The sequence below is a fragment of the Sphaerodactylus townsendi genome, linkage group LG11, assembly GCF_021028975.2.
Source record: "Sphaerodactylus townsendi isolate TG3544 linkage group LG11, MPM_Stown_v2.3, whole genome shotgun sequence".
NCBI lineage: Eukaryota > Metazoa > Chordata > Lepidosauria > Squamata > Sphaerodactylidae > Sphaerodactylus > Sphaerodactylus townsendi.
In genome coordinates this window covers 71,289,546-71,302,302 of record NC_059435.1, presented here as the reverse complement: position 1 = coordinate 71,302,302, position 12,757 = coordinate 71,289,546, and the positions used below count along the sequence as shown (strand labels likewise).

The window sequence follows — 12,757 nt, the reverse complement described above, 5'->3', positions numbered from 1 at the left end:
TGCACGTATTCTTCTTGAACTGCATCTTGTTCAAATCCACCCACTCTTCCATTGTGTTCAGATCTCATTGAATTCTATAACTTCTGGTGTTCTTGCTACTACCTCCTGATTGGGTGTCATCTGCAGATTTGATGATTAGGCTATCCACCCCCTCATTCAGATGATTTATAAAGATATTGAAAAGTACCAGGCCCAGAACCAAACCTTGTGGCACCCCAGCCGACACCTCACTCCAATCTGGTGAAATCCACTATCCTTGAGCTGTGGTTCCAGCCAGTTCCATAAGAACATAAGAACAAGCCAGCTGGATTAGACCAGAGTCCATCTAGTCCAGCTCTCTGCTACTCGCAGTGGCCCACCAGGTGCCATTGGGAGCTCACATGCAGAATGTGAAAGCAAGGGCCTTCTGCGGCTGTTTCTCCCGAGCACCTGGACTGTTAAGGCATTTGCAATCTCAGATTGAAGAGGATCAAGATTGGTAGCCATAACTCGACTTCTCCTCCTCTGGTATCTGGTGCTCTAGTCTACTCATCAGAGGGCTCATGGGAACCTAGTCAAAAGGTTTACTAAAATCCAGGCAAACAAAGTTCCCACAATCCAGTAAGCTCATGACTTGATCAAAGAAAGAAAAGAGGTTGGTCTTTCAGGACTGTTGGGGGACAAACCCTTGCTGACTTCCCTGGATTGCCAAGTTGTCCTTCAGAGGGACAGAGAACTCCATCATGAGCTAAGGAACAAAAAGGAAATGTTCAAAAAATGAAGGGAAGGACATATCATACCAGGTCACATGTCGACCATGTTAAAATATGTGCCAGTATATTCCCTGGGACAGAGGTGAGACTACCTGGCCTGTAGTTTCCTGGGTCATCCCTCCTTCCTTTATTGAAGACTGAGATAACACTCGTTCTCCTCCAGTCTTGTGTCATGTCTCCAGCCCACCAAAATGTCTGGACAAACTGTCTGCAAGAACGTTTTTTTGAGCACTCTCAGGTGCCCAGCATCTGTCTTAGGGGTTTTGACTCATCTAATGCAGACAGGGGTTTTGTACTCATCTAATAACTCATCTAATTCCTCTGGGAGCAGCAGTGGCATAGGAGATTAAGAGCAGGGGCTGATCTGGAGGAACCGGGTTTGATTCCAGCTCTGCCACTTGAGTTGTGGAGGCTTATCTGGGGGATTCAGATTAACCTGTGCACTCCCACACACGCCAGCTGGGTAACTTTGGGCTAGTCACAGCTTTTTGGAGCTCTCTCAGCCCCACCCACCTCACAGGGTGTTTGTTGTGAAGGGGGAAGGGCAAGGAGATTGTAAGCCCTCTCTTCTTCTTCTTCTTCTTCTTCTCCTCCTCCTCCTCCTCCTCCTCCTCCTCCTCCTCCTCCTCCTCCTCCTCCTCCTCCTCCTCCTCCTCCTCCTCCTCCTCCTCCTCCTCCTCCTCCTTCTCCTTCTCCTTCAACAACCTGTCTGTCCATGTCAACCAGCAGCCCGGACACTGCGGCTTCCCTGCGACCCTCTCTAAACGAACCCTCTCTGTTCTCTCCTTCAGGGAAAAATCTGAGGCAAAATAGGCATTGACATTTCAGCTTTCTCTCTGCCCTCTGTCAGAGATTCTCCATTTTCACCCGACAGTGGCCCTGTCACCTCTTTTACCTTGCATTTGTTCCTCACGTATCTGAAGAGGCTTTTCTTGTTGTAGCAAACCTCCCTGGCCAACCTCAACTCACTCAGATCTTTGGTCTCTCTGATGGCCGACCTACAGTGCCTGGCCGCCCACAGGTACTCTTTTTTAGAGGTATGTCCTTCCCTTCATTTTTTGAACATTTCCTTTTTCTTCCTTAGCTCATGATGGAGTTCTCTGTCTTCCCACGTTGTCTTCTTGGATCTCCTCCTGTGTTTATGTCTTGTTATTTTACATGCAGGAGCAGGGGGTACGCATTCGGCAAAGCCGAACTGGGGAAAAAAACCCAAAATACTTTACTGGTGTTTTTCGGGGGAAGCGGTTATCCTGAAAAAATGGCAGTGACTTAAGGAAGCCAAAAAGCAGATCCCAAATAATGCCACTTCAGCCTCACAGCCATTTTTTAAAAAGTGTTTGTTTGTTTGTTTGTTTGTTTGTTTGTTTGTTTGATTGATTGATTGATTGATTGATTGATTGATTGATTGATTGATTGATTGATTGATTGATTGATTGATTGATTGATTGATTGATTGATTGATTGATTGATTGCCTGCCCCATCCCCGAAGGGGTTGGGTGGGTTACAACATAATTTTAAACATTCAATAACTTTAAATTTTAAATCCTAATTTAAAATTTTAAAACCAGTTAGCAAGATATGACAATAATACTGAATTGATAGTTAATCGATGATATAAATGAATCCTTCCCACCTTCCTACTCAGCAGTGGTGTAGGAGGTTAAGAGCTCGTATATCTAATCTGGAGGAACCGGGTTTGATTCCCCGCTCTGCCGCCTGAGCTGTGGAGGTTTATCTGGGAAATTCAGATGAGCCTGGGCACTCCCACAAACGCCAGCTGGGTGACATTGGGCTAGTCACAGTTCTTTGGAGCTCTCTCAGCCCCACCTACCTCACAGGGTGTTTGTTGTGAGGGGGGAAGGGCAAGGAGATTGTAAGCCCCTTTGAGTCTTCCGCAGGAGATAAAGGGGGATATATATCCAAACTCTTCCTCCTCCTCCTCCTCCTCCTCCTCCTCCCGGAGACCGAAAGATGCTCTACTACATTCAGTCAATCAGGCTGGCTAGTTGGAAAAGACCTGGTGGAACAGCCATGTCTTGCAGGCCCTGCAGCCAGTATTTTTTTTTTGGAAAAAACTCTCCAACCTTCCTCTCTCATTTACTTCCTGGCTGGGTCTTGGAGGTGGCCGGCAGCACAGAGCTAAGTGCTGCCCTCACTGATGCATTCAGGTCTACATCACTGCCAACGTCTACATGAATTTGCAGGTAGCAGACAGCGTAGACCTCAACACTGGGTCTGACCAGGCTGAGCTCAGCCTACAGCTCTGTGCTGCCTTTGAGGCTGCATGAACTTTGGAGGCAGCTCAAATTTTTCAGATTTGGAGTTAATAGACCTGAAAATTTTCAAATCCCTGAAAAAAGCCCAGTATGGGGATTTGGCTTTTGGTGTGTGTGGGGGTGGGGGGTGGGGGGGTGTGTCAAACATTCCCAGGACTGTTCAGCCCAAACCCAGAAAATACCCCCAAAAGGTGCACATCCAGAGGTGGGATCCAGCAGGTTCTCACAGGTTCCCGAGAGTAGGTTATTAATTATTTGTGTGTGCCGAGAGGGGGTGACTAATGGGTGATTTTGCCACGTGATTTTTGCTTTAGTTGCGCCCCTCCTCTCAGCAGTAGCGCGCAGAACTTGAAGCAGTCTAGCAGGAGGTGCACCGGCGTGCGTGGCAGCCTGTGCCTGCGTGCATTCGTTTCCCGCCCAAGGACCGGCGCAGCGGCTGCGTCCTTGCCGCAGCCCCGCCCAGCAATGCCCCGCCCTGGAATGCCCAGCCATGCCCCCGTCATGCCCCGCCCAGCCCCATTAGAGCTACGCCACAGTTTGAATCCCACCACCATGGGAACCTGTTACTAAAAATTTTGGATCCCACCACTGCGCACATCCCTATGCCGAAGGTCCCGACTTCAGTTCCTGGAAGAAATATCTTCAGCTGCAGGGCTTGACTAAACGGGCCGATGGGTTTGCTTGAGTGTAAAGCAACTTCATCCGGGTTCGTGCCGCTTGTGCCTTGCTCCTCACAAAAGGTTTCTGCCAAATGTACTGTACACCGGCGTCTGCATTTCCATAACTCATTTGCAGACATTTCTCTTTGATGGAGCTTTGCCAAGCGGTGACAGCCCAGCATTAGCTGTAAAAGCCTCCTGTTCCAGAGCGCACTATGCGCAACTCTTTTTTTTTTAAAGCCATTTCACATTGCACATTTCTTGTGATGTAATTTAAGATTTGGGTGGAATGCGGAGGGGGAAGCTGTATGAAAAGGAAACGTCTCTACTAGACTGTTAGGACTGAAAGCCGCCCCCCCCTTGAAACAAACAAAAAAAGTGACAGTCTCCCCGGGAAATTACACACATCATGTAAATTGAATCAAAAGTGCTGCATTTAATGAAATCCAGTATATTTTAACGACGGAGCCTCTGTGGGTTGCTGTTGTTTTAATTGTATAGTTTGCTCCTGAACTTGATTTGTATTAGTTTTGTTGTACACCGCCCGGACCCCCTCGGGGATAGGGCGGTATAAAAATCTAAATAACAGACAGACAGACAGACAGACAGACAGACAGACAGACAGACAGACAGGGAGGGAGGGAGGGAGGGAGGGAGATGACAGACAGACAGACAGACAGGGAGGGAGGGAGGGAGGGAGGGAGATGACAGACAGACAGACAGACAGACAGATAGATAGATGATAATAAATAAATAAATAAATAAATAAATAAATAAATTTTAAATTCCTGGGGGAGGGGGAGCCAGGATGAGGATTTGGCTTTTGGCGTGCCAGTTGCCTGTGAGTCACAGCAAATGGTCCAAGTTGTTTCCATGAACACAGGAGGGCTGGCCTTGGAATCTCCTGGGAAATTTCCCGGTGGGCTGCCACCCGGAAAACCCTTGACCGCTAAGGGTGAGTGGTCCCTGGGAGGGTCTGTGGCTCAGTGGTAGTGCATCTGCTTGGCATCCAGAACATCTCGGGTTCAATCCCTGGCCTCTCCCATTAACAGAATCCTGCAATAGGTCAGTGGTGGCGAACCTTTGGCACTCCAGATGTCATGGACTACAATTCCCATCAGCCCCTGCCAGCATGGTTCGCCACCACGGTAATAGGTGATGTAAAAGACATCTGTCTGAGATGCTGCTCCTGCCAGGGCAAGTAGATAATATGGATAAGGCTGATTCATTTGTTCATGTGAATTCAGATAACCCACACAAGGGTCAATTGCAGAGGTGGGATCCAGCAGGTTCTCACCAGTTCCCGAGAGTGGGTTACTAATTATTTGGGTGTGCCGAGAGGGGGTACTAATTGGGTCTGCTTTTCCGTTAGAAATCCCATTAGGTCCAAAAATCATCAAGTCCTGTTGTTTCCTATGTGGCTGGTTAGCGAAGGTAGAAAACGGGATCATTCTCCCTGTTGGGCTGTTTTAAAAACACGTTTTAGAAAGATAGCAAAGTTCCTTGTTTAAGGAAAGTATCCTTCTTTTGATTTCTAGAAACAAAATTAAGTATTTGAAAGTATTAAGTATTTGACAGGCAGTCAATTAGAGGAGAAGTAGTTGTTTCTGTTGGCAGTAGACGATAGGACTTGCTATAATGAGTTTAAATTATGGACAGAAAGATACCAGCTGGAAATTAGGAACTTTTTTTTTACAGTAAGAGTTTTTTTACAGTAACAGAGAAACTATTAATGCCCTGCCCCCGGAATGCCTGGCCACGCCCCCGTCGTGCCCCGCCCAGCCCCATTGGCACTGCGCCACTGTTTGAATCCCACCCCCATGGGAACCTGTTACTAAAATTTTTGGATCCCACCACTGGTCAATTGGCTCTGCCTTCTCCGCCCCCCCCCCCCCACAACCCAGCCTGTTTTTACATCCCAATCCACCCCTGCCGCTATGGGGAATTTCACACTGTTATCTTTCCCCATTTTTTCCTGGTGGTTGCCTCATCTTTCTGTGAAGCCAGGTGAGAATAGACAGGGTGTAAAAGAAAAAGGAGGGATTGTGGGGCGGGGGGTCAGCCTTTAAAGAGAATGTACTGCAAATGTTCAAGCTTAGGCTTCAGGGAAAGCAGCCCTTTTACGCCACTAAGTTAGTACCAGGAGATGAGGCATAAAAGGAGAGCTCAGGTTTGCAGAGGCAATGCCATGTAAAAAGAACTGCTTCAGCAGGCAACCATCGGATAAGAACATAAGAACTAGCCTGCTGGATCAGACCAGAGTCCATCTAGTCCAGCACTCGGCTACTCGCAGTGGCCCACCAGGTGCCTTTGGGAGCTCACGTGCAGGAGGTGAAAGCAATGGCCTGCTACTGCTGCTGCTCCTGAGCACCTGGTCTGTTAAGGCATTTGCAATCTCAGATCAAGGAGGATCAAGATTGGTAGCCATAAATCGACTTTTCCTCCATAAATCTGTCCAAGCCCTTTTTAAAGCTAAATCAGATAGATGGCTTTGAAGGGAAGCCTTGCATCCAAAGTGGGAAAAAAAACATGGAGAAAATGCAGAAGGAAAAGGGGTCAGACAACTTGTGTGAGAAAGTTGTCAAGACCCTATTAAGATCTGTTTGCATTTCAGCTCTTCCTTGGCTTTGCCATGATGTTTTGGAGTGGGCTGGGAGTGGGTGGCGACGTGGGACTCTGCGGCTTGTTTTCTTTGGCTTTAGGGGCATAGTTACCTTTTCACCTGACCTTATCTTCAGTTTGGCCTTGGAGACTCTGCACTGCCCGGGAACGCTGTTAGTGATTTTGTCCTGCTGGATCCTAGGGATGAGGGTTTGTTTGTTTGTTTGTTTGTTTGTTTGTTTGTTTGTTTGTTTGTTTGTTTGTTTGTTTGTTTGTTTGTTTGTTTGTTTGTTTGTTTGTTTGTTTGTTTGTTTGTTTGTTTGTTTGTTTGTTATACTTGTATACCACCCTCCCCTGGAGGGCTCAGGGCGGTGAACAACAAAATACACAAATAGAGCACAGAATAACATCAATCAATACCGAAATTAATTAAATAATAATTATGGCTCTAGGCACATTAAAACCAAACCCCATTAAAATGCAGCTTCCAAATACCAAGTACAGCAGATGGCAACCTACTATCGAATCCCCTAAAAGACGGCGCAGCACAGGTAAGATGTGGTCTCTGGCGGCACCCCCTGCGAGCAAGCGAGCCGCCGCATTCTGGACCAGTTTTAATTTCCGAAACAGACGCAAGGGAAGGCCCACGCAGAGCGAGTTGCAATAGCCTAGCCTGGAGGTGACCGTTGCATGGATCACAGTAGCTAGGTCCGTTTGGGTTGGAGGGAAGTCTGGGGAAGAGATGTTAACCCTGAAATGCTACAGTGGAACTCAGTTCCAGCAAAAGCTGGCTTGCATGTTGTTTGTAATAACCTGTCAATAAGCCGATTTCTGGACCCAAGAGTCTGGGTATTGCAGGGGTCAACAGATCCTGACAAAAGATTTTTTAAAAAAAAATTAAGCTGAGCTTTGGCAGCAAAGACAAAGCCTTTAAAATGTGTGGAACCTCAAAAAATCTGTTTGGTTTCAGAAGCCAAAGTGGGTATGAAATATGAAAGAATCCTACTATGTTACCTAGCATTGACAGTAACTGCATGTACCTGACAGGGTCATGATTTAGCTTATTAAGAGCTTTCTTCACAATTCTCCATTATTTGTTTCGTATGGGCAGCAAAATTATCTATATTCACATTTAGCTGTGGGAGGTTTATAAATAGATTAAGGTTATATTATATAATATGTTAAGTGGATGAAGGTTATACTATTGTAGACATTGCGCTTACAACATAACTAGCATAACTGAAAATAGTTAAAAGCTTATTATGGTACCCTAGGATGGAGAAGTTTGGAAAACCAGAGAGTGTAAATGAAATATTGCAGAATTATTTTATTTTTGGATTTCATTTGTGATATGATTTTGATAATCAGTGAAACATTTTAAGTCATCAGAATCTTTTTTTAAAATGAGACCCTTATTAAATAAAGCTTAGTTGATTGATGATATATATTGTCAAACCTCATATCAAATCAACTAATATCTCTCTGCAGGATTTATAAACAGTCTTGGAAAAATGGAAGACATTCCTAGAAGCAATTCTGTGCTTTCAGAAACATTCGTTGTGGGTCTAGATTTATCAGGGTGATTTCAAATTTTTCATCCTCTGATTGCATCCAAAAATCGCCCCATTTCAACTCCTGTGTAAATTGGATCTGTGATGCTGTATTTCATGTCGTTTTCTGTATTCCTGCCGTTTTCTCCAGTAAAATTGGCAGGAGGCAGCCGGTGGTCGGGGGTGCAGGAGGGAAGGGGCAGTTGCGTGTGCACCCTATGTGACATTCACAAGTGGGGCTTGAGGTGTTTGCCCCTCTGTCTCCCCCACACCCGAGTTACGCCACTAACTATAGCAGTGGTGGCAAACCTATGGCACGCATGCCAGAGGTGGCACTCAGAGCCCTCTCTGTGGGCACGTGCGCACAGAGTTCGTCGAGTGGGGGCAGAAAATCCCCTCCCCACATGTCTAGGCTGGCCTGGGCCACTGGGCACAATGTGTAGGTAATCCTGTTAAGTGCTGTTAAACCCCACTGATTTTCATGGGAAGAACTAAAGTGAGATCCTTTACCTGAGAGTAAGCTCAGTTGCTGCCAATGGGGCTTGCTTCTGCATAAACCCTCCTAGGTTCTTGATTCACCCATTCGAAGCGTTGCAAAGTTGCTTCAAAGCACAGCCACTGACTACCACCAAGCTTACTCCCGAGTAACGCGCTCCTCTGAGCCAATGTTTTTTCTAAACTAAAACCTCAGTATTCAGGTTAAATTGCTGTGTTGGCACTTTGCAATAAATAAGTGGGTTTGGGGTTGCAGTTCGGGCACTTGGTCTCGAAAAAGGTTTGCCATCACTGAACTATAGCAATCATCTTCACTGGAGAAAATGGCTGCCTTGAAGAGCAGATGCAATCCACTGAAGTCCTTCCCTCCCCAAACCCCACATTCCCCATGCAGCATCCCCAAATCTCCAGCTATTTTTCAACCCAAAGTTGGCAATCCTGGTATTTCAATATTATCATATATGTATTAATGACATACACTGTACACCTAAATACCAAAACGTCCTCCACAGGAGGCATATTGGCTGACCTCGGGCCAGTGACATTTTCCTCAGACTTTCCTCAGCCTGCGCAGAGGCAGGCCGTGGCAAACTACTTCTGAACATCTCTTGCCTTAAAACCCCTTTGGGGTCACCATAAGTCAACTGTGACTCGGTGGCACACACATACGCACAAATATTATATAAACTGGGGTGCTGTGTGGTTTCCGGGCTGTGTGGCCGTGTTCTAGCAGCATTCTCTCCTGACGTTTCGCTAGAACACTGCCGTACAGCCCGGAAACCAGACAGCACCCCAGTGATTCCGGCCGTGAAAGCCTTCGACAATACGTTATATAAACTGTGTATGAATCCCAAACCGCCCACCGTGCACAAAAGAACTGAGTCTACAGAACCAGCCACACAAATAAACCAGAGGGCTTGACATCTTTGACAGAAATGCACACAGAGGTCAAAACAAAACAGGGAACGCCGTCTCATTCCTTTTGGCATTAAACCTTCTCTCTGACCCTGCTTGCTCATTTCAGCCTGCGTCCGATTATTCCCCTGCTGTTATGTGGACACCACAAAAGTTCCTGGGAAAATTTGGTGGCGGCTACGAAAAACCTGCTACCAAATCGTCGAGCACAGCTGGTTCGAAACGTTCATCATATTTATGATCCTTCTGAGCAGTGGAGCGCTGGTAAGCATTGAAACTTGCAATTTTCTCCTCATGATTTAAAAAATATATATCCGCAAGTGTATCAAGAGAGCTTTCTTAAACTGTCTTTAATCTAGAACCATCTCCCACCCATCTGTGATTCAGTATGCCTGCCTTCTTCTCCTCAACTGCTTTGCTGAGAAACATGGGAGACATACTGGACAAACTTCCAGAAAGCAGAGAAGGAGATGGAGGTGACTGTCTGTGTGTGGAAAATCAGCAGTCTTTCATCTGGGATGGAGTGTCCATGGCTCCTGTGTCAAGTGGAGAAAAACACACCTTTCCCTTGCTTTAGGATACTTTTGGGTGACATGAGAAGCCTCCTCCCTCATCTCACTAAACTTACTTTACGGGTCAGATGTGGCGAAGGGCAAAACTGGTCATGTTAGTGTCCTTAGGAGCAGCAGTGGCGCAGTGGTTAAGAACAGGTGCACTCTAATCTGGAGAACCAGGTTTGATTCCCCACTCTGCCACTTGAGCTGTAGAGGTTTATCTGGTGAACCAGATTAGCCTGTGCATGCCAACACACCCCAGCTGGGTGACTTTGGGCTAGTCACAGTTCTTCAGAGCTTGCTCAGCCCCACCCACCTCACAGGGTGTTTGTTGTGGGGGGGGGGAGGGAAAGGAGATTGTAAGCCCCTTTGAGTCTCCTTACAGGAGAGAAAGCGGGGTATAAATTCAAACTCTTCTTCTTCTTGTACCAACCATGAAGAGTCATGCCACAGGGATGCTGCCACCATTTTAAAGTGCTTTAAGGATGCTACCACCATTTTAAAGTTATTAAAAAGGCCACAAGAGCAGGCTGTCGGGTATTTTAAATTATTTCAAAATGGCAGTGGCAGCCGTGAGAATGCCGCTGTCCAGGCTCAGCTGCAACGCTCGGACTTGCCCCGCTGGGTCACAAACTGGCTGGCACAGCTGGAGATGGAAAGGCTGCAGAGGAGCCTTTTGAAGCCTGAGAAGCCTTGTTCAGAGAGGAAGGCAGGGAAGAGAGGAGGAGTAGGCCCAGCAAGCCCACAGCTGAGCCAAATGGGGGTGATAGGCTGGAGGAGCAGCTCAGACCAGGCAGGGCGCGCCCACCCGCCCACAGCTGAGGCAGCTGCAGAAGATGGGCTGGAGAAGCATCTGGGAGGAGGAAGAAGAATGAGAGGGCAGAAGGTATATAAGAAAGTGGGAAAGAGAGAGTCTGGAGCTGCCGCAGCAGCAGGTAATGTGGGTGGTGGTGTGAACAGCCAAGGGAAGGGGATAGCTCAGTGGGGGGAAGGAGGGAGGAGAACCCTGAAGCCCAGACCCCCTATCAGATCCCAGGCCACGTTTCAGGCTGGTCCCCACCCTATGCAGTAACAGGGTGGGAGTCGTTCACACAAGCAGTAAACACAGGGGCGAATCTAGGCAAACTGGAGCCCGGGGACAAAATCTGAGTTTGGTGCCCCCTCCCCCCAGGTATGGACGACCACCCTCCCCCACAACGACCAAACAATGATTTTTTTGTACCAGCTCACAAAACACCTCCCACCACCAGCAAAACATACATGGCTCTCCCCACCAACTCTCTTTCCTAATTTTGTCCTCACACCAACCCTATGAGGTAGGTTGTTAACCTCAGAAACAGCTCCAAGCCAGTGCAAGTGGGAATTGACTTTTAAGCATGTAAATCTCTCACAAATCACCGCCCCCATCAGAAGTTGGAACCTTCCCCCCAAAGGCAGTTTGAACAAAGAAAGAAAATCAGAGAGACAACTGTGAGTTGGCTGAAGTACCTTGGATAGCAGGCTTTCCCCATTTATCTTTGTGGATCTGATGTGGGGTAAATCTGCCACCTTGCAGTAGTGCCTCTACCTATACTCTACTCATTTTAAAACAAGTGTCAAGGTTCCAGTGTTCTTGTTACCAGACAAACCTGTAGTAGAAGGGGGGGGGGGGTATTTTTTAGAAACAGTGTTTATCATTCCTGCAAACTCCCCACGACATGCCCAGGTAGAGACGGCCTGGCAAAGATGCAGGGCCTTCTGAGTTAAGCATGGGGACTGGGCGGCCTGCCCCCCCCCCCAAAGCCCCCAGAGTCTGGAGTGGGGAGCCATGGCTTCTGAGGCGCATGGATGGCCCCCGCAGCTGACAGGGAAACCATAAGTGGGGCTTGATGGGGGGTGGAAAAACCAGGTCTTGCCCCCAGTGCTGGCTGGGCAGGGGGCGGGCAGGGGTGGAAAACTCTTGTCTTGCCCTGGGCATCATTTTCTGCCAGTGTGCCTCTGAGTTTTTCACTTGACAGTATGCTGAGAATAGGGACTGCTGTAACTCACAAGGTCTGCTCAGGAGTTGGTCTGATGTATTTGGCTGGCTAATACTGGAAACTAATTGCTGGACTAGATGGAGATAGGTCCCTCTTGAAGGCCAGAAAGAGTGGGCTCCACCACCACATGATGCAGAAGATCGGAACCTCATGCTTTTGTCAAAAGCCAAAGCAGCTGAGGAAGGGGGGAAACAAATGGATGTTTGACCAATTCCCCTAAATATTTTTTTGCACTACAAATTGACTTTCTATCAGAGCTTCTATTTTGCTTTATTGACCAACCTGTCCCCTCCAAATTAAGCAACCAGCCACTGCTCTGGAGAGGACCTGCTCCCAACACCCGTGGCAACAATCTGTCTAAAACAAACATTCAAAAGAATCATAAGAGACCCTCATAATTGATGTTATAGGTAATTTAGTGCTAAGTGTACGGCAAAGATGAATGAATGTGCCCTTTTCAGCCTGGTGGCATCTAATATGGAAAACTGGGTTTGATTCCTTACTCCTCCACATGAGTGGTGGACCTTTATCTGATGAACTGGATTTGTTTTCCCCCTCCTACACATGAAGCCTGATTGGTGACCTTGAACTAGTTCTCTTTGAACTCTCTCAGCCACACATACTTTACAAGGTGTCTGTTGTGGAGAAAGGAAGGGAAAGGAGTTTGCAAGCTAACAAATGCCTTCCTTTCCTCTCCCCACTTTCTTCCTCTCCCTCTTTCCTGCCCTTGTAGGATAGCAGGTGGGGCAGACAAAGTGGGGCATCAAACTCACTCTGCAGATTACAGCCCAGCCCCACAGCAAAAGTTAAGAAGCCAGGCGCTCCACCCCCCCCCCCCATATTAAGGCTATTCACAATTGCAAACAAGATTTTAGGAATAGAAGAACAATTTGGATTCATACATTGCCTACAAGGAGTCTCCAAACAGCTAACAAA

General features: G+C 47.3%; 1 protein-coding gene across 2 annotated transcripts in view; it reads left to right on the top strand.

Annotated features, from left to right (window-relative positions):
- Positions 1-12,757, top strand: part of LOC125440723 (sodium channel protein type 5 subunit alpha-like) — a 395,791-nt gene that overhangs the window by 317,720 nt on the left and 65,314 nt on the right. For both annotated transcript variants that reach the window (XM_048510652.1, XM_048510653.1), the window contains exon 19: positions 9,359-9,513. In XM_048510652.1, coding sequence (XP_048366609.1) covers positions 9,359-9,513 — 155 coding nt within the window. The remainder of the gene's footprint in view (positions 1-9,358; positions 9,514-12,757) is intronic.